Source organism: Lutra lutra, chromosome 16, assembly GCF_902655055.1.
Source record: "Lutra lutra chromosome 16, mLutLut1.2, whole genome shotgun sequence".
NCBI classification, from domain to species: Eukaryota; Metazoa; Chordata; class Mammalia; order Carnivora; family Mustelidae; genus Lutra; species Lutra lutra.
In genome coordinates, this window is record NC_062293.1 from 35,182,901 (window position 1) to 35,206,551 (window position 23,651).

At 48.0% G+C, this 23,651-nt stretch overlaps 2 protein-coding genes across 9 annotated transcripts in view; one reads left to right on the forward strand and one right to left on the reverse strand.

Annotated features, from left to right (window-relative positions):
• The window catches only part of LOC125087977 (uncharacterized), a 37,234-nt gene extending 29,324 nt beyond the window's left edge, over positions 1–7,910 (forward strand). The window contains exons 2-5 of one of the 2 annotated variants that reach the window (XM_047708858.1): positions 2,505–2,732; positions 4,468–4,705; positions 5,975–6,045; positions 7,423–7,910. In XM_047708858.1, the coding sequence (XP_047564814.1) occupies positions 2,726–2,732; positions 4,468–4,705; positions 5,975–6,045; positions 7,423–7,718 (612 nt within the window). In that variant the 5' untranslated portion in view covers positions 2,505–2,725 and the 3' untranslated portion in view covers positions 7,719–7,910. Of the gene's footprint in view, positions 1–2,504; positions 2,733–4,467; positions 4,706–5,974; positions 6,046–7,295; positions 7,370–7,422 lie in introns of those variants that run through there. The other variant, XM_047708859.1, reaches the window with a different exon arrangement.
• Positions 1–23,651, reverse strand: part of BCAS3 (BCAS3 microtubule associated cell migration factor) — a 592,326-nt gene that overhangs the window by 22,642 nt on the left and 546,033 nt on the right. For all 7 annotated transcript variants that reach the window (XM_047708851.1, XM_047708852.1, XM_047708848.1 and 4 more), the window contains one exon: positions 848–1,015. In XM_047708851.1, coding sequence (XP_047564807.1) covers positions 848–1,015 — 168 coding nt within the window. The remainder of the gene's footprint in view (positions 1–847; positions 1,016–23,651) is intronic.

Sequence of the window (23,651 nt, forward strand, 5' to 3'; positions counted from 1 at the left end):
CCTGTTGACCTCAGGAAGTGGGGAAGAGGCCTGCCGGGCAGTCGTTCTCAGGCCTAAAAGCTGGGCTAGAGCATGCATTAGCCGCAGAGGAATGGAGAATGAGGAGGTGCTTCGGAAGAAAAGGAGCGGTAGGCTGCGCTGTAATTGTGAGGAGATGGGAGCATCGTGGTCTTTCCTGACTGCGTGCTGTGTACGTGTGTGTGCATGTGCGCGTGGACACATGCGTGCGTGCGCGTGCACATGTATGCTGCTTGCTGGCACAGGACTCACCCATCTTCTAAGGACGTCTTCTGACTGCTCTACTGATTCGAGAAGCTGCCCTGGGCTCTGGCTGCCGAGCCCTCTCACAGGCAAGAGTGCAAGGGCAAAGGCAGCAGAAGAAAGAGTAGCCTGGGGGCTCAAACCAGCCTTGCTTCATGCTTGCTCCCTCCAGGTTGGCAGGCCCCACTGCTACTTGCTAATCCACAAAGCCTCGAGCATGAGAGCATGATGGAAGGTGCGCTGCCTTCCCATTCCGTGTCTTAGGACTGCTGAGAACTGAGGGACTCCACAGTTGTCCCTTCCCTTGGAGTAGGTGTCCTTCCAGGAGCCACATGTACAACACAGTTGCATTTGTCACCGCATTTGTGTACGTGTTATTCCACGTACGAGGGGTCACCGGGTCCCCATGCACTCCTTCACACAGGGCTCTCCCAAGACCAGAGACTTCCAAACTGATGCTAGTCAGAGTGCTGACCAAAGGAACACACGGTTAGAACAAACGGACACCCTCTCCCGCCAGAGAAGGTCTATGCCAACATGTGCTGGTCCTGACCCTGTCAGGCTGGAAGTGCGAGGCCACCTTTACCTGTTCCAGATCCCACCACGTCCCGGCTGGGCGACTCGGCCATGGCATCGGCGAGCCGCTCCCGTAGGCCTTCCTCTGTGTGCTCCATGGAGGACATGTGCCGCAGTCCAAAGCCCTCGGGCCAGCTCCCACACACCTCTAGCAGGGTCACGCTCCGGTCAAAGGTACCTGCGGCACACATGGGATATCCGGCCTTGAGTGTGTGCTTTCAGAGAGCGGGCCCTTCCTCTGTCTACCTGCCACTAGCTGCCCCCTCCTCACCCCCACCCTCACCACGGTCCGTTTCGGCTCTTCTCCAGGCTGGATGGAGGAGACACCACCATGAAACCTGTGCTGAGGACAGCAGCTCATGACGTGAGATCAGACAGAGCAGACTTTCAGGAAAAAGACCTCAGAAACAGGTCAAGGGCAGAGCACCTCTTGGCCAGGTTAAACCCAAACACACCACTACTTTTCTTTCTTTGAGGCAATAGTTCCCCTAACAATAGTTCCCCTTCCCCTAACAGTTCATTTAAAAAAGGGGTACATAGCTTAAAACTTCAAAAAAGCTTTCCATCCCATTCCATCCTCTAACCTGTACCCAACCTCCTCATGTTACATCTGAGGCTCAGATCCAACAGCAGGTTTGTGACAGGCCTGGTTCAAGAACTCCCATCACCTGACGCCTCAATCTGGAGCTCGCTCTACTCTGCCGCACGCAGTCCCCCAGCTGCCCAAGGACAGACGGACAAGAGGGGCACCATTTGGGGGACGCCAGCAACGGAGCTGGGTGATAGAATCTCCAGCAAAAATTGTTCCTTAACTTGAAGGTGCGCTCCAATTCCAAGACATACATGGCGCTCTGCTCGGTGCCAAGATGAGATTTTAGGTGCAAGATCACTTCAAAGTCTAAATTTAAATTCTTCTCCTCTATTATACAGCAAGTCTTCTGTGAAAGCTTAGTTCGTCTACTCTCTCTTGGAAGGAGATTATCGTCATGCTCTGTTGCTTTAAGCACATACCATTTTCCCAGTGATTAGGTAACTGAATCTACTGCATTTATTGGGCTTGGTTCCTGCCAGCACCAGGAAGATGGGGAAAAAATGCAAATGCCAATGTTTCCTAAAGTTAAAAGTACGCACAACACACACTTTTTATCAGGCCTTGCTTCTCCTCTTTGATCAGCCGTCAGAAACTATCTTCCCCAGGCGGGCAGGACTGGGCAGCGTCAGCGCACACTCTCTGCCAATGACAGGTGGTAATAGAGAGGGTGCGAGCCCCAGCCCCGGCAGGCGGCCCTGCCTCTGATAATGGCCAAAGCATCGAGGTGATAACCGTTAGTAAACACTCCGACAGCCGGTGACTCCATACATCAGCAAAGAGGGCCAGATAATCCTGAGCTCTTCTGACCAGACAAAGGCCCTTGGCTAGCCCGCTGGGATTTATATGTGTGGCAAGGGTCACCACTGGCTCCTGAATGTCATCAGCCAAGTTTGGCTTTGATTTATCTCTTGCCTAATTGCAGGGAAGATTCCTGGTGCTGGGAGGATGGGTAACATCTACAAATGTATCTCCCCAAGAAGAGGCCACCTTGGGACTGGGTTGCTGGGCATCATCAGCTTGTTGGGTGGGACCCAGGAATGGGGAGCTACCTGATATTACCTTCTCTCTTCATTAGCAGGGTCAGGACGGATCTGGGGAGCCAGGAGCCAGTGGTGGGGGTGAGGTGCTCTGAGCATCAGCCCTCCAAGGGTCTGAACTGTGCATTCATGCCTTGGCAATACCGAGCCCAGAGCCAACCCCCGAGAGCATTAGCAACAATTCAAAGGTGCCCAGGCCCTAAGGACTGATGACATACTGATATATGTCACTGATGACATATGACCCACTCACTAAGTGATGTTAGGTAAGTCCCTCAATCTCTTTTTTCCATCTCAAATAGAACTAATAACTCTGCCTCGAAGGAATGGAAGGTTAAGCCAGGTTCCTGCCAGGAGCCGGAGTTCTCCCCTGGTGCTGTCCTACTCTTAGCCGACAAGATCAAGAGCTACAGCGTCATTGCGCCTCTGATGACCGGCAGATGAGGGAATTAGTAATAAAACCTGCGCACTCTCCCCCTTGTAACCTCAGGCCTGTGGTGACAGCTTTCTTATGGAGAGACATGTCTCAGAGTCTGTCTCAAGAATGGGGATGCCCTTACCTTCTGTCACTTCACAAGAGCAGCGTGCCTGTCCCTAAAAGGTGCTCAGTCAGTGTTAGTACATGCTGTTCTTAGAGGTCAGGGCAGCTGAGCAGATAGCAGGAGCCAAGAGGAAGAAGAAAACAAAATAAGCCAGCAACATGCTATGACAAGAAGGTTGCAGGCAAGAAGGCAGGCCTGGTCTATGACAGACGGTAAAGGCCAGGGGAGCATGTGGTATTTTAGGGACAAGACAACAGTAGACATGAGAAAAAGAAATCATGAGCTGGTGGAGAATGGAAATAGAGCTGGACTCAAATGTAGGTTCTCGACACATATTAACTGCGTGGGTCCGGGCAAGTTCTTTAACTTTGGGAGCCTCTGATTCCATACCCATAAAAGTGGAAAAAAACAGTACAACCCTACAGGGTTGTTGTGAGAGTTGGATTAGATGAATGTACAATCAATGCCCAGCACATAATGGGGGTGCTCATGTGCATGTTAGTAACAGCAAATACGTACAACTTTATACCACTGGAAGCATCATCATAAATATTGCCGATCACAATCCTGAGATTGGTTTTGTTTTTTTTTAGATTTTATTTCTTTCTTTGACAGAGACAGAGATAGCGAGAGAATACAAGCAGGGGAGTATGAGAGGGAAAAGCAGGCTTTCAGCTGAGCAAGGAGCCTGATGTGGGGCTTGATCCCAGGACCCCAGGATCAGATCCCAGGACCCTGGGATCATGACCTGAGCTGAAGGCAGATGCCTAACAACTGAGTTACCTAGAAGCCCCAATCCCGACATTGTTAACAATTATTATGGAAGAGGAGCTGGAAGCTCTGAGGGATTAAACGGCATGCTCGAGGTCTCGAAGTGACAGATCCTGAACACAGGCTCCTAATTCTTAGCTTGGACTCCATTCTGTCAGTTTACACTTTACTTCTCTTAGCTGCATCTGCAGTGGAGAGCTGTTTTTTTTTTTAAATTAAAATTCAATTCATTAACAACATATAGGGTATTAGTAGTTTCAGAGGTAGAGTTTAGTGATTCATCAGTTGCATAGAAAGAACACCCAGTGCTCATTATGTCACATGCCCTCCTTGATGCCCATCATCCAGTTATCCCATTCCCCCCACCCCCGCCCCTCCAGCAGCCCTCAGTTTGTTTCCTAGAGATAAGAGTCTTTTATGGTTTGTCTCTTTCTCAGACTTCCTCTTACTTTACTTTTCCCTCCCTTCCAGTGGAGAACTGTCATAGGGAGAAATCACCTCTATCTTCCCTAACTTGTTGAGGGCTCTTATCACCTTCAACCAATACCTCTAAAAAGTCTTTTCCACTCCCAACCAGCCCAGCTTCTTTGGAGTATCATGATAATGCTGACACGTCATCCTGTCTGTTGGATGGCACACAGGAGGGAAAAAACATTGACAGAAGATCTATTCTGTTCTCTCCTCACAGGGGCGTTGCTGAGATGGTGTGGGCAAGAGGCTGGGGATACAGTGTTTGTCAGAGGAGCACGGGATTGTCTCTACTGTCCTGAGAAGTCCCAGAGAGGACATATCGTGTTGGATGGAATCTGCACAGAGACTCTGTCGTGCCCTCTTCCTTGGCCTTGCCTTCCACCCTGGCCAGCGCGGATGAGGACAGCAAAGGAGCTCCTGGACTCTTCTGGGCCCGGAGTGAGAGAGAGCTGCAGGTGTGTGTGTGTCAGCAAGGGCTGGGGTTAAGAGGCCAAGCCCTCGGAGAGTGAGGTCATCTCTGCACTCTTAGGCAACTGCACATCATGTCAGCGTTGTCGGCACGGCTATCATTCATCGGGTCGGCCCTGAGACGCTCCATCAGATGGGCTGGCCCTCTGAGTCCCATTATGGGAGAAAGGGTCAGTTTCAAGGGAGAGAAGACACTTAGTGCAGGCTGTTCAAGAAGCACAAAATGTATGTACTTAGCAACAAAGATTTTTTGCTGAAGCAATGCTCTGCAGTTTGCAAAGTCCCCTCACATTTATTATTTCAGTTAACTCACACATTCCTCAAATACTGATTAGCATCCACTATGATATGACTTAAGCACAGCACTGAGGTATAAGGATACAGAGTGAGCCAAGAAAAAAAAAAGGTTCATGGTCTTTCACAAAACTCTGAGAAGCAGCAATTGTCACCATTTTACAGATTTATATTTTACTGAGACTGAGGGAGAGAGGTGAGGTAACTTAAGGCCATGGTTTAGATGTGACAGTCTTGCTCTGATGCCTTCTGGGAGTTCCTTCTTTTAGGGCTGCCTCCCACCCTGCTATTCTCTGCACAACATTTTCTAAGATTTGGTTCAAGTCTCACCTGCTTGGTGAAACCCCGAGTGACCACCCGAGTTATAATGACAGCTGTTCCAGAAAGTCTGTTTGTGTGGCAGGTTGAAGCTTTTTTTTTCCTTTTGGATGAAGCTGATGAAAGCTCTGAACTTGTCCAAAAAAATGTATGTTTGCATACATAAAATTATGTAAGCAGTTTCATAAAATGCTGTAAAGTGATTATGGTTCTGCATGGTTCTCTGAAGCCCATCTTCGGATCCCAGGTTAAAGAGATCATTTCCATGGTGTCATTCCCATCCTGCCTTATGTTGTCCTCATGATTTGCTCTTCAACCTACTTTAGAAGCTCCTCGAGGGCATGGATTCCTCCATAACCCTTAAGTCTGTAATAAGTATAGGACTTTGTGCATCACACTTACTCAAGATATGTTTGATTATCAACTGATTGAGACCATCTAAGAAATCTGACAGTCACTTTGGAGTCAATACCTTTTGGGTAGGGTCCCAGTGCCTAAACATCTAGGGCTGGGATTGGGAGGAATAAGCTGGAGGTAGGCAGAAAAGGGAGCTACAGTTAAATAACAGGAAGGAAGGAGCTTATAAGGGAGCAGAAAAAAAATGTCACGGTATTATTCTACAGCCCTCTGTGCATTTATTTTAGACTGGAGACCCCAGGAATTGGAGGAACCGAACAATCTGCCTTGGATGGCATGGAGAGTCGGGCTCGTACAGGTGAGCTTCCCGAATCCTGCTTCCCAGCTTGGCATCCTGTGTTACACTCTTTCCCCAGAGGAGAAATGGGTCAGGTTCTTGGGTTTCACAAACCCATTAAAGACACGCTGTGACAGCTGGTAAGCCTGCAGCTCCTGGGGAGCCTAGGGGAACATGTGCTCTGTCTTTTGTATACCATTGCTGGGGGGCAACGGAGCCTGAGGGAAAGAGGGGGCATGGGGTATGTTCCTCGGAGCTGATAGCGTCTAATCACACCCTAGCTATTTAGGAGATGTGGCACAGCCTTCCCTGTGCCTCAGTCAGGTTTAGCCCAGAATTTGGACTTTGATGAGAGGCTGCCGATCAGATTTCCAGCCTCCAGCGAGGCCAGGTAACAGACACAAAACTTGTCATTAAACACAAGCCCTTCTGGGTGAGCACTCATGACAATGATGATGTCTGTGAGAACTAAGAAATGATTCTAGGTGGGATGGCAGCAACTACCAGAAAGCTTCCTTGTCTGTTCTCCAAATTAGCTCACTCAACAGAGCTGGAGACTGGTCCTGTGGTCGAGAGCTCCTCTCTGTGTTTCAGGCTGGTTCACATAAGCACAGGCTAAGGACATTAGCTTTATTTGGTACCTGGATGTGGCCACAGGCATATCTTACTATGTCGATATGCACTGTGTTGTGACTAACACAGACTGGTTCACTGTGGGAAGGGGAGAGAATATGGGTACCCTGTCTGTCCCTCTCAATTCCTTAGGGTAGCTCCCAAGGTAACTGTGATCTCATAGCCACAGACATGGTATATAGCAAAGGGGCCTAGACCCCGGCAATCTTTTATGACTCAGATTATCTAATGGTCACCCAACTTGTGACAGTGTGCCATCTTTATCCCATATTCATCCATTTGGCTGTGGGGGTTTGGGTTTAGGTCATTTTTATTTTTCAAATTCAATTAAATTAAATAATTACGTTTTTAAAGTAGGCTCCATGTCCAGTGTGGAGTCCAATGCAAGGCCTGAACTCATGACCCTGAGATCAAGACGAACTAAGATTAAGAGCTGGATGCTCAACCGACTGAACCACCAGGTGCCCTGGGGTTAGGTCGCTTTTAAAGGATTCGCTACCCGTTGGAGCACCTGGCTGGCTTAGTCAAAAGAGCATGCAACACTTGATTTCAGGGTCGAGAGTCTGAGGCCTGTGTTGGGTTTAGAGATGACTTAAATATATAAAACATTTAAAAAAGGAAAGGATTTGTTACTCCAGGTCAGAAGTAAATTGAGCAAGAGAAAGGATAGGTACCAGCAGCAGAGATATGCCTTTGCTGATGTTGGCAAGCCAAGAGATGCTGACGTGCCAGATGCGATGATGTTATGCACATCTGTTCTCCCAGGCCCTTGGGGCCACGGCTGGGAAGGGATTATTCATCATTCATCACAGTCCACGAACAGACTGCCCTGTGTGGCCAACATATCAAGGGGTCCTAAGCCAGAGGAGAAGAGTTCAACGGTAACTCAGGCACCAAGATTTCTTCAGTTTAACCAAATAGTTGTTTTGGCAACTGCTTTCAGAAGTGCCATGTATGAACACAACTCATACTTTCAAGAGGAAGAGACAGACCACAACTCAAGATACCAAGGTTATAATTGGACTTCTTCCATTAACTTTTCTGGACATTCTAGGTCTTAATTTCCCCATTTCTCACATGGACAGTAAATGAGTAACTCCTACAATAGGGGTTCATCACACTGGCATGAATAGCCTCAAATGTAATTAATAATCATACACTAACAGAGCAATGGTGAGATGATGTTTGATGTATCTGGGGATAAAAGGTACCATATTTTCATTTTCCATGAACTAGAAAACATAATTAAGCATTCATACCGTAAGTGGGTTCTTTTTTCTTTCTTACTTTATTAAAGGTATATGGTAAGCATCGGACCTGGGTTCACATGCCATATCCTGCAATTTTCTCACTCTATGACCTTGGGAAAGTCATTTGGCCTCTTTGGACCTTGGTTTCTCTACCTGCCGTAGTGGTCTGAATTGCATTTCCCCCCAAAATATGCCCACCTCAGAATGGGACCTTATTTGGAAATAGGGTCTTTGCAGACATAATTAAGGATCCAAGATGAGACTACCCTAGAATTAGGGTGAGTCCTAAATCCAGTGTCTGGAATCCTTATGACAAAAAGGAGAGGAAAATCACCAGACAGAGCAGGAAAAAGGCCATGTGAAGACAGAGGTGGAGAGACTGGACTTATGCTGTGACAAGACGAGGAACGCCGGGAGCCACCAGAAGCTGGAAGAGGTAAGGAAGGATTCTTTCCTAGAACCTTTGGAGGGAGTGTGACCTTGCTGACCCTTAACTTTGAACTTCCGGCCTCCAGAAATCTGAGAGAATAAAATTCTGTTGTTTTTAGTCACCAGGGCTGTGGTAATTTGGCATGGCAGCCCTAGGAAAGGAATCACTTAGAGAACAGGGACATGAAATCTGCCTTCCAGGCTGTTGTGAGCATCTGATCAGATTGTGCATGAAAGAGTGTCAGGTAAAGTCACACAGGGCCACCCGAACAGGGACAGCTACTGTGGGACTACGGGAGCAGTTCTTCAGAGGTGCGCTGGGATTCTGAGAAAGGCTTAGAAAGTGAAGACAGTGATCTGGGGACATCTCTAGGCCAGAAGACAGGCACTAAGCCAGAGACACTGGTGTGCACACTCCATCATTAAAGCTGAGTGGTTCTGTGTGGTGACACAGCAAAGGCCCTTGATGGGAACTCACAGCACAGAAGTGGGTGTGTGGCCCCCACTTCTCTGAGGATGCCTGCAGGGGGCACAGGAGGGCAGGCCAGGTTGCTCTTAGCTCCCAGGTTAGCTCCCTTCCATCCTCGCGATCTCCCTACCTCTCCCTACATCTGAGGGGGATGTTTCAGCTCCTAAACTGTTTAATAAATAAACAGGATCATACTCAACACGGGTAAGGATAGAATGAGGGTAAGGAAGAAGGTAAGGGTAAGGAAGGAATGAGACAGACTGGTGCTGGTGGGGAATATTATTGTTATAAACCCCATGAAGGGCAATTTGGCAATATGTACTAAGAGCCTTTGAAAAACATTTCCAACCACTGACCTAGGGATTCCACCTCCAGAATTCTAGCCCAAGTAAGTTAGATGCTAACCAACCCTCAGGCATAAAGATGCCCCTTGCCACTTTAACACTGCCTTAAAATAAGGTATTTGTGAGGTAAATCATACTTCCTTCTTGCAGCAGAATATTAGGTAGTCACAAAAAAACCATGTTTATAATAGGGGAAATTCTTTAAGATATCATATCAAATAAAAGCAGAACAAAATCATATAGTTATTATTACCGAGCAATGTAAAGGAAGTGTAGACAAACATTTTTAAAAAAAATTCATGATGAAGCATTAATCATGGTTGCCTGTGGGTAGCTGGGTTACTGGGGACTCTTCTGTCACTTTATACCCATCCATGTGTTTTCTGTAACTTTGGCAATCAGTATAAAGCAAGCCAACAAACATGAAGAAAAAGCAGAGAGAGAGAAGAGAGAGGAAAAAAAAAAAAGCCCTGTGCCAGAAACACGTGCGCTGGGACACAGACAGTAGCACCCTGAGGAGCATCTGAGCGGAGGGCTTCCCCTGAGCCTGGTCTTGACACGCCTGGGGGGTGGGGGGAGCCTGCAGCTCTACGGCCCGCATCTGACTCCTCTCCCAGTGTCCACGGCCGGCTGCACGCGATGTTGACTCATCCCTGTGTACATGGACATATTTCCTTTTAATTTGTGTCAGGAATGTGCACCAACCTGTGTGTGTGAAAATGGTAGAAACAACTTGACCTCTGTACAAATTTCATACAACAGTTCAGAAAGGACCAGAAGAGCAATGCTGGAAGGACTCCATTTTAAAATCAAGTCCCTTTACCTGTCATCTTTGTCCTGCCTGGCCACCCCAGCCCTCAGCCTTTCGATAAACAGGACAGAGCTTGCTAGGAGACACCCTTTCCTGATTGCCAAGGAATGTCTGAGCCCCTCACACATCATTAGGAGGTCACTAAGCCGGGCCCCTGCCTTTTGCCTGGGAGCCCAGGAGATCAGTCATCACTGCAGGGCCCAAAAAGGAGAATTTCGATGGGCTCCCCACTCACAGCAGACCTGGAGGTGCCTCAGACAGAAGAGCTTTCCAAGTCAGGCTGACACTGGCATTTCCCAGACAGAATCCCAGAGACCTTCCCTCCTCTGCTTTGAAACAGAAACTATCAAGATTTCTGCCCCTCAAAGTGGGAAGAGAAGAATTGTCTTGCAGCTAGACTGCAATGAAAATATTCCCTGCAGGATGGTCTGCCCTGCTTCTGAGGGTGGAGAGAAAATTTACACATGGCGTTCTGTTACAGGACTCCTAGGGTAAGGCTCAGAATACACCACAAGACAAACTATATCCTCGGAAACCTAACATCTCCTTTTTATTCCAACATCTCCTTCAATGGAAAAACTTCATGGAACTGTATCTCTAAACACAAATGAGCAAACAAAATGGGTTTTCCAGAACAGTCCCGCTCCCAAACAAGTCCTGCGATCACATCAGATATGGGGGAAGGCAAGAGAACTAACATTTATTGTTTATTTTGTATCAGGCATGACCACTTTATAATACCTTACCTCACTAAAATTGCCCCAGCAAGTCTATGAGGTTGGTGCTGACATTCCCATTTTATAGATCAAACAACTGAGGCTAAGAAAAGTAAAATTTTGCTCAAGATGATGATGTCAAGGCTACAGTCAAGATTCTGATTCTAGGTCCAAGGCCGGTACTTTCCCCCACTAAAATTCATGCTGAATTTTCATTTTGAAAATATGGCTGCAGGACCAGTAAAGGGGTTTCCAGTTGAGCCTTCCTATTGCAGAACTTTTAAGTGGTTCTTGCAGTTGGGCAATTGGGAGGCCAGACAAAGAACCCAACCCAACAAATCCTGTGTTTGTCTTAAAGAGACTTCAGTACACCACAAATAAGCCAAATTTGAGGCTTTCTACGGAGGAGAACTTTGAAGTCTGAAACCTGGGACTAAGAAGTCTTCTGTTTTTTTTTGTTTTGTTTTGTTTTGTTTTAAGATTTTATTTATTTATTTGACAGAGAGAAATCACAAGTAAGCAGAGAGGCAGGCAGAGAGAGAGGAGGAAGCAGGCTCCCTGCTGAGCAGAAAGCCCGATGTGGGGCTCGAACCCAGGACCTGGGATCATGACCTGAGCCGAAGGCAGCGGCTTAACCCACTGAGCCACCCAGGCGCCCCAGAAGTCTTCTGTTTTTATTAATTAAATAAGATGTTTCAAAATCATCCGATTTAGCACGATGGCTGGACTTCAGATGTGAAACTCGATATACACACAGACATGCATAGCTTGTCCTTTTGGGTTATTTTTTATCTTCCCTGAGGATCTGCATCTCCTCAGATGAGACCTCTCTGCTTCCTGGGCTGGTTGACATGTCTGCAGGCCCAATTTTGCAGGCCTGGGCCCCTGCTGGCCTCAGGAATTTCAAAGGCCAGGGAGAGAAGTGTGGGCAAAGTGGCTCCTACCACCATTTGCTCCTCTAGGCCCCCAAGGCAGTAGCTGTGGGAAAGAAGGGAGGAACCTACTCTGGGCTGAAGGAAGGTCCTGGATGTGCCTGCAGGTCCCAGAGTTGACTGGTTTGATGCCCTGTCAAGTTTTGGTTTTGTTATTTTGGTAGTCACTTAACCACGTGGGCTTTCAAATGGTGTTTCCAGCTTGGGCAAGAGGCATTTCCATTTGTAGTGTGTGGTCAGCCTTCCACTTTTCTCTGCCACCAAACCCCATCAGCTCTCACTCCAAGGGGCAAAGCTGAAGCAGATTTTTAGCTGCAGGGGTCTTGGATGAAGATTTGTGCCTGGCCTACCATTCTGACACAGGGTATATTATATAACAGGATCCCTACTTTCCAGGCCCTTACAACAAAGCTGTTCACCAAAGACTTGGCCTCAGGGCCTGAGAGGAGCAAGATGAGAAACAGCACTGTTTGGACAATGGGGGACACCCACTAAAGCTGGGGTAGTCGGGTATGGTTTCCATCAGTCATGGTGGCTTGATGGGGGTGGAAGATATGCCACAGTAGGGGGGGGGAATGTCTGGGTAAAAACACGAAGGCAGGGATGTTCCTCAAGTAGAGGCAGTCAGTAGAGTCTACTGGAGTGGAGGGTCCCTCATGAAGAATAATACCTTATGTGGTTCCTCAGAATCGGTGCCCATTTTCACACAGTTATTTCCTTGTGACTGTGGGACCATAGCGATCTGTACCATGGGCAGGACAGATACTGCAGACTCCATTTTATAGATGAGGCTCCCAAGACTCCCAATGGGGAAATGACTTGCTTCAGTCATCTTAGTTTCTTTACTTTTTTTTCTTTTATTGAAGTATAGTCGACAGTCACTTCAGTTTCTTGCCTCCCAGGGTAGTTGTGGCACCCTCTGTTAAGATCCTCAGTGAACAAACCAGCACTACAGAAATATCATCATGGTGGCCTGAGGCAGGTGCCGAAATGGGATCACAGGGCAGACTGGTGACTGACTTTGCTGAAATCCTAACTAGTGCTGGCTTGGGCCCCTTGTCCTACAAGGGCTTCCTTGACTTTTGGCCTCATTTCCTGGTCCTGCGGCCCATGGGGGTGAGCGTGGTGGTAGGGTTCAACACAGTATCACTTGACTTTATTGCACAAGGTGTGTCCATGGCTTGTTCCACACCTGAAACAGTGAGGGTGCCTGAGAATTGTCATTCCCTGCCTTGACATGTCCACGTGTTTATTCAGCCTTGGCTCCTCCCACTGACTCATCATCAGCCTGGGCATGGAAACCAGGGAGGATGTAGGGAAAAGAGGAGAAGCTGCAGGAACACACAGCAGGAGCAATGAGGTGTAGAAATCTTAACAATGTCAATAATCCCTTACAATGCACCCGCTTAGCCCTTTACAAGGTGCTTTCAACTGCCTTAATCCTCACAACACTCCTAGAGAGGAAGGCAAGGCAACTCTTACTAGCCCCCATTTCATGGCTGAGGAAGTGAATGCAGGGAGTTATGTAAGGGGCAGAGATGAGTTTGGAGAACCCGATCCTGTGTGCTGCGCCTTTGCTAGTCCAAGTGTGGGCCACTGGCCAGCACAGCAGCATCTCCTGGAAGACTGGGAGAAATGTAGCCCTCTGCTTAATAAAGCAGAATGTGCACTTAAATCACATCCCCAGGGGATTGTGTGCACACTAGAGTTGGAGAGAGCAGCTTACACCACATTCCCTCACCCTGTTCCGGTCCCTTGGAGTATATCTGGTTCTACATACTCATTTAAAGACCAGGAAATTGAGACCCAGGAGTGGATGGGATACAGCCTGTGACAGAATCAGGAGCAGACAGAACTTTGGTCTTGCAAAGCAGTCCTGCTCCTGCTTAATCCAGCTGACATTCAACTACTGTGCGCCTTGCCTTTCCTCCTCTGTCCCTGCCCCACAAGTTCAAGCCTCAAACCGCTCTCACCTGCCAGGCCCTCAGCCTCACCCCTCAGTTCCAGCCTTGTGTTAAGTGTTAACAGAAGTTCTAGGACCTAGGGTTAACACTCTATTAAAGCAAACAGCCAAGCTGAGACCTCCTGCTACAGTGGAAGAGCCGAGTGGGGGAGCAGAGCACCCAGGGGATCCCAGGCACAGCTGCGGAGGGGTGGGCTGGTGCTCAGCTGTCTCTGCCCTGCCCCACTCGGAGGCCCTACTGCTTTTAGGAGAGGACCAGGCACTCCCTGCTTACCTGTGGAGGGGACGCTACATATGCCTTGTAAAATGCCCACTTCATTAGTAAGTGTGGAAAATGCCCAAATAACTATGTTAAGCTGGTTATAATTTTCCCTCCATTCACCGGTCTCCCTGGGTGCCAAGTTGGGCGCCTGTGGGTAAAAGCAATTCCTAGGCCTTGGCTGGAGCTTGGGGCCAGGATTCCCTCTCCTTCCCCCCCACCCCCCACTTCTACTCTATTGAGGCCAATCAGGATGTTATTCATTTCCCTAGCAGAGATGCAAGTTCAAAAGGGCCAGGAGAGCTCCTCGGCCCAGTCCCACTGTGAGAAATGCCAGTCTTTCCCATGAGAAGGAAGCAACAGATTTTGTTTCTGCTACACTCATGCAAGGAGCAGCCCAGAATGAATATGTGTGTGTGTGTGTGTGTGTGTGTGTGTGTGTGTGTGCGCGCGCGCGCGCGCGCGCGCATTTGCGCACATACACACATGCACGTGCACACACCCACGCAGAAACCTAGCTTTTTATCTCTGGACCTATGGTACATAACGAATTTACAGGAAGATCGGAGTCATCCATAAGGAGAGAGGTGAAAAAAGCCAAGGCGCCAAGAGGTCCCTAGGAGGGGCCTGGAAACCTCATGTTACTATCTCAGACAGACAGGGACCTGTCATCCAACCTTGAGTTAGGGCTAACAGCTGAATGAAAGAATTTCTCATTGTGCTTCATTTGAGTTTCAGAAATGCCTTTAGGGCTGAAAAGCTACTTAGAAGAGCTTTCTCACATCCCTCAGACTGTTAAAAATAAATAAATAAATAAAAACTAAGTGTATTTGTTGTAGAAACACCTACCAAATAGCTCCAAATGAACTTGCAAATTCACCCAAACTCCCCTGGGCAAGTCATTAACCCTTTCCGGACTGGACCTCCCTTTAAAATAAAGAGGCCTGGATAAGAGCTCCATAATCTTCAAATGTAGGAAGTGACTCTCATGCTGTCAAGATCCAAATGGGTGGTGGCACCCCATTTACTGGGTGAACCATCCCCCTCCTTCTTGCCCTGCCTCTGGGGTCCACCTTCAAGAACCAGCAGCAGTAGCCTGTGCTTCAAATCTAGCTGCAATCCCTTCCCTCCATTAGTACCTTCTTATGCCTTATTTTAAAGGCCATTGTGAGAGAGGGTTGGGGAGCAGGTCTATTGGACAGATGAGGTGGCTATAAGTCACTGAGCTTTCTGTCGGTCGAAAGAGCACTTGATTAAGAATGGGAAACTGAGGGCTAGTTCTGGTGCTGGTATATTTTAGCAAGTCACCTCCTGGCCCCTCAGTTTTCTGCACTGTAAAAGAAGAACAGTAACGCTAGTTATTAGTGATGCCTGGGTGGTATAGTCCGTTAAGCATCTGACTCTAGGTTTTGGCTCAGGTCATGCTCTCAGTGTCGTGGAATCAAGCCCCGTGTCGGGCTCTGAGCTCACCATGGAGTCTGCTTGAGATTCTCTCTCCCTCTCCCTCCGCCCCTCCCACTTATGGTCTCTCTCTCTCTAAAAATAAGTAAAGCTTTAAAACAATAATAATACTAGTTATTATTACTGTTAGTTATTTATAATCCTCAAAATTATGCTAAGATTCAAATGATGACGTTCATGATAGACCCTTCAAGACTACAATGTGTAACGGGTACATAAAATATTGACTTTCCTTAGAAGCCAGATGGCTTTATATTGGTGCTCTCACCACTTCTCCCAGATCCTTGGAGACTTAAGGATAATATCTAAGCTGTTTGGCTTCTGGAGGTATGGGAATGTCCACACACCTCAGCACACTGCTCAATCCTAAAATGGGAATGTGAAGTTACCAATCATGTCTTTTTTTTTTTTTAAGATTTTATTTATTTCTTTGACAGAGAGAGATCACAAGTAGGCAGAGAGGCAGGCAGAGAGAGGGAGAGGGAAGCAGGCTCCCTGCTGAGCAGAGAGCCCGATGCGGGACTTGATGCCAGGACCCTGAGATCATGACCTGAGCAGAAGGCAGCGGCTTAACCCACTGAGCCACCCAGGCGCCCCCCAATCATCGTCTTCACTGGAGCTTTAAAGCTGCACAAAACTTTAACTGCTGCCCTCCAGGGTCAAATAGAGCTGACCCTGAAGTTATTCTGATGTCCCAGAGATATCTAAGAACCAAGAGCCTGCAGTACAGATCTTGCCACATAAGAGAGGCCTAATGGGGGCGCCTGAGTGGCTCAGTTGGTTGAACATCTGACTGTTGATTTCGGCCAGGGTCATGGTCACGGGGTTGTGGGATTGAGCCCTGCGTTAGGTCCCACGCTCGGCGCAGAGTCTGCTTGTCCCACTCCCTCATCCTCTGCCCCTCCCCCTGCTCACTCTCTCTAAAGTAAATAAATAAAATCTTTTAAAAATGGGTGCCTAGTAAATGTTTATTAAATGAATGAAGAGCACATCTTTGCTATATTTTGATCTGAAGTCTGAAAAGGAGCACATAAAGGCATTTCCCAGCCACCTAACCTCCAGGCAGCACTACCCTTAAATCTCTCATTCTAAAATAACTCCAAAAAGAAGTGGTCCCTATGCTCCTTGGAGCCACACTCCTTAGTATTCTCCTCAGCAGGTAATTTCTCCCTATAATATTAAAATAAGTATAATTAATATCTCTATTCATCCTGGACAGATAATGTCCCAAGATCAAGTGATTAGGAAATAATATTTATCCTGACTATTCATTCACAACAATGTCTGAATTTCACAGATTTGTAATTTTTTTTTAAAGATTTTATTTATTTATTTGACAGAGAGAGATCACAAGCAGGCAGAGAGGCAGGCAGAGAGAGAGGAGGAAGCAGGATCCCTGCTGAGCAGAGAGCCCGATGTGGGGCTCAATCCCAGGACTCTGAGATCATGACCTGAGCCGAAGGCAGCAGCTTAACCCACTGAGCCACCCAGGCGCCCCCACAGATTTGCAATTTCACACAAGGGGCACAGACCCTCTGCACCATTTCTATGCCTAATAAAATAACTTTAGTAGAAACAAAGCCTTTATTTACAAAAGGTAAATACAACTGATCCTGAGAAGAGTTGTGTGAAACACGCCTCATGATGAGGGGCAGTGAACAGAGTTAGGTCTTAAACATATAAACAAGTAGAGCCAGCTCTGGCCTTGGCAATCAATCACCTAAAAATTTCTTCTTTGTCTACAGGTGTTGCTTCTTCCAAACTTCTTTAATAGGATTTTAACATATGTTTTGTTTTGTTTTGTTTTAAATGCTGGATCCCATTCAGGCCCATTATTCCACAAAACAGAGCAGCCAATCAGACTGTCTACAGCACAGGGCAGTGAGGATGCTCCAGTCCAACAGCTTTCAGAGAAGCAGCACTCGGGCAGTTATCTGTCTAGATGCAGGATTTCCACCAGATTCCAGAGAATTCACTTGCTCAGAAACCCTACTTCAGATGGATGGGTGAGCACTTCTGTCTCCATGCACCTGAGGAGTGCCACGGAAGTGCTGGCTCAAAGGATGGGGGTTCTCCAGAACCTTAGGGGGAATCTGTCTGTGTCTAGGGTGGGAGGTTGGGATGTAGTTTGTGTGGTTGGAAAGTACTCCCAGGTTATAAATCAACAAACTCTGGTCTAGAGCCTCATTCTCAGATTTTCCTAAAGGGAAGAATCGCCAGGGGCGCCTATGGAATAAACAGATGCTCAGACCCTTCTTCAAGATGATCCAATGCAGTGGTTCTGGGATAGGGTCTGAATCTTACCTGGGAATTTGGGGAACCACTGCTCTGGAGCAGCAGGCCCTCGAATCCAGCCTCAGGGGAAAAAGCCTCTGACTCTCCTTCCTCGATCATGGTAGCTCAGCCATAACCACTTGGTCCCCTGTGGCAATCCAGATACCGCGAAGGAAAGCTGCTTGCACTGGCAAATTGCTGACTACTCCTCATCCTTCCTTAGTTTCCTTTGGTTTTCCTCCTCCCTCCCTGACCACCCCCAAGCCTCTCCCTAGCCCTGACTTTGTTCCCTCTGCCCCTCAAATTGTTGTGCTTCTATAGGTTCCACCCTTCACCCTCTTCTCTTCCTTCTTTGCACACTAGCCTGGGTGAGCTCATCTACTCTCATCGTTACAACTATCACTGACATGCTGCTGACTTCCCTAACTCCACTTCTGACCCAGTTCTCTCCTGGCCTCTGGATCCATCTCTGTCTGACCCAACATACGCCACAGGCACCTCCAACTCAGTATGTCCGAAACAAAGTCATCACCTGACTTCTCTGAAACTTCTTCCTTCCCGATTCCCTAAGTGAACTGGCAGCACTGTCTTCTCAGACTCCCCCCTTTCCTCACCCCCACTGATCCGGAAGTCCTATGGATTTTACTTCCTAAGCCCTGCCCAATCTGTCCCCTACTCCACAGCCACTGAGCTTAGACCCTCCTCAGTTCCCATTGGGATTATTCCAACAATCTTTATACCAGTCTTTCCATCCCTTAATATAGCTTCCCTTAACTCTTCTTAGTGCCACCAGAGTGATCTTTTCTAAAAAGTGAATCTGAACATTTAACTCATCTGTCCTCAGGATAAAACCCAATCTTTTTAGCACCACCATCTATCATCTGGCCCTGACCAGCTCTCCACACTCTCTGCACACCCTGGCCCACCTTGCGCTTTGCCACCATGCATCTGAATCGGCTGCTTCTTCTACCTGGAATGTTCTTCCCTAGTCCTATTATTCATCCTTGAAGACTTAGATCAGCTGGGGGAGTCTATCACCTTCCTTCTTCATCTGACTTAGGTCTTGCAACGGCCAACACCCTGGCTTGCCTTCCACGTAGCACACAGTCAACTCCACAACGAACACTTGACGGCTCTCTATTACAGTCCAGCCACTGTGCTGGGTGCTGGGAGTCTGGGTAAAGGGGATGGGTGGCTGAAAGAACAGTAACGTTTTCTGGGCTACTTTCTGACCAGACTGTAAGTTCCTGGAGGACAGTATCTGTGGCTGCTGTTTTGTTGTTGTTGTTGTTGTTTAATCTCTGTATTCTGAGTGCATAGCATGTTGCCTCAGTTCTTGGCACTTAGCAGGGAGGAAAGAAGGGAAGGAAGAAACTGGGGTTGTCTAGCCCAGAGAACAGACTGAGGGAGCTGAGATTCTAGTACTCAAATATGTGAAGCACAATTTTATGGAAAAGAAAATCAACGGATCGATCAATTGATCGATCAATTAATCTATTTAGTGGCCCCAGAGGCCAAACAGGACACAGAGAGAAAAGACAATGGGATGATGTATTTCAGACCAACATGAGAAGAAGCACCAACTGCCAGGACAAGCTACCTTATACTGCCCACTCAAGACTCAACCCATGTGTGAGTTCCTCCATGAAGCCTTCCGGGAGTCCTCCGGGCAGGGAATGGTCCCTCTACTATATCTCCACAGCACCTGCACAGCCTCTAACGTGGTGCGTCCGTGACTGCAGTGACCCATTCTCCTGTCTTCCCCTCAGCTTTGTGCTGTGAGTGTTTTGCCTTATTTTTGTATTCACAGGGCCTTAAGATGCAGTACAGGAGATGGTTAAAGGCTCAGGCTTTAGGGCTCTTGTTCTGTCACCTAATAGTTGCATAATGTTGGGCAAATTAGTTACCTCTCTTGGGTCAACGAATACCTCTTTCAAATGGGACTCAAAAAATATTAAGGCTTCAGTGAATGTGTTCAGTGCAGTGTCCGACAAGAGTGAATGCTTACATTTACTACTATCCTGCTGGTCCTCGTCACGACTCAGTGAAGGTCCTGTTTCACAAAGAAACTGAGGTATAAAGAGACTTTGCGTTGGGCCACAGAGCTGGACCCTAGGGCCAGGATTTTGGACATCTCAGATAGTATACTTCTCCTAGACTTAAACTTTTAAAAAGGTTTTCCCCTTGATTTTTCATGCTTAAGTGAGCTGAAAATAAAAGGAAGTACTTTGTTCTAGAAGGGAATACAAATGTTCTTTGTGAATTCCATCACCTCTTCTAAAAGAATTCTCTTATCAATCAGGAGAGAAGCACAGAGCTCACAGGAGCTGTCGAGAACGGTGTTCCTCGTCCTTTTGACAGGACTCTACAGACTCTCGAAGTCAACAGCTGGACTTCAAAGAAGATTATGGCACGACACCACTGTCACCTTCTAAGTAACAGTAAAAGCTGAGAAAGTACGATGCTTAGGTGCATGACCAAAGCACTGCTCCTAGCCTCACAGTTCACTGACTGTGACTTCACCTTCATTCCTGTGACTCCCTCACCTGGATCTTGCAATAGCCTCTTCTAGTATTGGAAGCAAGAAATCCCACCTCTTGATCATGAAACTTCCTATTTGTCTATCTCCTTCACTTCCTTATTCTTCCTAATGATGCCTTTCCACCTCATTGAGCCTGCTAGGCCCTGGAGCCCTTCCCTGTCATCCCAATCCACTGGTTCCCTCCCAGTGACACTTCTCCACTGTCCATCTTGGTATTCAGGCTTGTAAGTCCAATAACACCCTCAACACCTGCCCCTCAACCACCCTCAACCACCGCCATCACTGCTCCCCCTGCTTTGCCAGATGCCTCCAGGATGATCCGCCCACCATCCAGCCACCTGATTCCTCTGCTCCCGCTCCTGGGCTGCTGGGCTGTGCTCGAGAAAACCTCACACTTACATCCACTGGCACCAAGACAAATTTACCAGCGAGGCCTTCCCTGCTCCTCAGCCTTTTTTTTACCCCACCCCCATTCATTCCTGGTCAGTTCCCTCCTGTATTTCCTCTTCTTCCCAAACCCCCTAAACCTGTCACAACTCTCTCCCTCGTTCTCAGCAGATGACCTGCCAACTAACTGCCTTTGGGATTTCTGTTTTCGTTCTTTCTTTTAAAGATTCAGAAGACCATGCATCTTAAAAGTGACCAGTGTAGGAGTGACAAGCACAGATCACAGCCCCTGAAGAATCACCCCGTCAGCCAGTCAGGCATACTGGAAGCAGAGTCTCCTCTGATAAGAGAAAGCAGGCGAGGGGGTGTCGGCTGGGAACCAGAGAACCGCTCTTCCCGCCTTTAGTTTCCCACTGAATACATTCTGGAGGGTTTTTGATTTTGCCCTTGTCACTTCTACTCTTCATCAGAGAGCTGCTGCTGTGTGAGGCTGAGTGGCGTCCTAAGGTGGGAGAAAAAGATGATTACAGCAGGCGAGTGAGCCCGTGCCCAGGCAGATGGCTTATAATCCAGAAATGACCCTGTATGGTCTCCACATGAGAAGGGACAAGGCAGTCAGCATTCCTGTGAGATTTGCAGGCTCGCACGCACGTGGATGTGTATCTATTTCAGAGTCATCCCAGGAGTCAGAAAATACCTGTCCAAAGTGGCAGAAAGGTGCGAGAGTGATGCCTCCACGCCTTGGCATGGTTGCCAGGCCTCGTGATGACCCAGCCCGCGCTCACGCATCCAGGCTCCTCTCTCCCCCTCCCTCCCTACACCTTGCATGAAACATAAGGAACCCCGTTCTGTTCCTCCAGTGGAGTGTGCTCCCTTTCGCCTCTGGGCCTTTACATCTTCATCTCGCTCATCCTTTGATGGCAGCTTAGACAGAGCTTCTGGGCACCCTCCCTGACTCTCCTCTAGATGAGGCCAGGTGCCCCTGCTATGGGCTCCCGAAGCAGAGCCCCCTGAAGCTACCTCACCACAGTACGCTCCATGAATATTGCTGGTGTGTCTGTTTCCTCTTCTAGAACAGAAGCCCCCAAACGCAGAGATATCATCTGTCTTGTTCTCCGTAGTATCCTCAAAACTTAAGACCCATCTTCTCTAATAGCTCTATACTGATCCCAGAAAAACCAAGGGGTTTAGATGTGGACAGAGCACCCCTGTCAGTACACAGAGGGAACAAAGTCCCGGTGAAGATGAAGCTGGGCCTGAGAGGGAACCAGTCAGGGCCCAGCGTCAATGGCTACAGGCTTCACGAAGCAGTGGGCCCAACTCTCAATATAGGCTCCTGGATGAAGAGACCCACGTCTCTGATAAAGCAGAGGCAACTGGTAAGAGTTGGCCCTTGAAGGCCAGGGGGACTTGCTGTCAAAGGACAATGCAGGCAGGTAAACTTAGGTTCCCCTAAGTAACAAGGGCTTATGTGTTCCAGCTACTTCTGGGTTCCAATGAGACTCTCTAAATCAGTTGCAGTGCTCTCTCAGATTGGAGTTTTGTGCTGCTCTGGCCTTCACCCCTGGCCTGCTGTCAGGACTGCTGGCCCTAGTCTCCAGCTCTCTGATCTTATTATGGACATTCACCTGTCTTAGCTCGCCCAGGACCTTCTTGCCAACCAAGATTTCATCTGGCCAACTATACCCAAGCCTGCATCCAGCCAGACCCTCAGTCCTGCTGGAATGAGTGGACTTCCCCAAGGACTTTGTAGCAGGAAGAGAAAGTTGGATCAGGAGTGAGGGCAGGGCAAACAGAGAGAGTGCCCCATGGAGGCTGCAGAACTGAACCGAGCAAAGAACACTGCCACAGATTTGTTTTGCTCGTTCTAGGCAAAATGCCCAACTGGCACTGTTTTGGGAAGAATTAAGCTGCTTTTGTCTCAGACTGGGGATAATCACAAATTCCTGGAGGATACTATTGAGAAGGGACCTGTCAAGAGAGACATTTGATCACACAGATCTGGGAGGGGAGCGGCAGTGGCATGTTGGTTATCTCGCTGTCCAGCTGTTTGTCGCAACTTTCCGTGTACACTTCCTCAACCGGTACTTCTCAGCAGGGCTAGGAAGGTTTCCGAATATAGGGAGGTACAGGTCTCATCCCAGGCCATCGGGTGTAAGATTGGAGCCTGTGCATGTGTATCCCCAAGTAACTCTGAGGCACTCTTTGTGGCTATAAGCCGTGACCAGATCAGTGCTCCTGTCCAGGTCAGCATGTCTGCCTTGGCCAATGTGCTCAGAGAGGAACATGGCAGGGAGGCTGATGGGCTGATGGAGGCATTGGGTGCCCACCCTCCATGAATCGACCCACCTCAGTAGCAACTAGGATGAGGTGGTGAAGGACAGCTTACCTTCTGGGAGCATGTAGGAGTATTTTCAACTTCCTTTAAAAGGAAACCTCTTTATACAGTGCCTGGATAGAAACCCCCAACCGTTCACTGAGCTTACTTCTCTAGGGTAGTGCTCATCTCTGCGTGCTCAGTACTGTAATGGGTGATCAACATGTGCTTGGCTAAGTGAATGAGCCACTGAGACCACCTTCTTTGGGTGTGGGCTCCCTGCCTAAGCAGGGGTGGGGGGGGTGGTTGGCCCATGAAGACAGAGGGATGGGAAAACTCAGCAGTTGGGAGAGTCCTAGACTGCCATCCTGCCCACTCACTGTGCCTGAGAGTCAAGAAGGAAACATTCTTAAGAACCAAGCCCTGCTCAAATAATAAATAAAATCTTAAAAAAAAAAAAAAAAAAACCAAGCCCTGAACCACCATGGCTCGGGCATGTTCTTAGACACCTAAATTCCTTAAAACTAAAATATCATATTATTTCCATTTAGGAACTGGTATCCAAATTAGCCCTAAAAGGAAATGTCCATTTGTGTCCCATTCCTGACTGCTAAGTTTAGGATATTTTGGATATCAGAGAACAGTCAAGAATACCTGGGTGGGTCTGAGTGGGCAGAGAGGAAGCCAAGCCGTCTTTGGGTGCTGAAACTCACGCTGTGGAGCGTGATAGCAACAACTGTGGCTTTGGATCAAGTATGGCTTCATGGGGTCTGTGGAAGGCCTGCTGGCCTCCTGTGGGAAGGCAGTATGGTACAGTGCCCCGAGCACTGAACTTAGAGT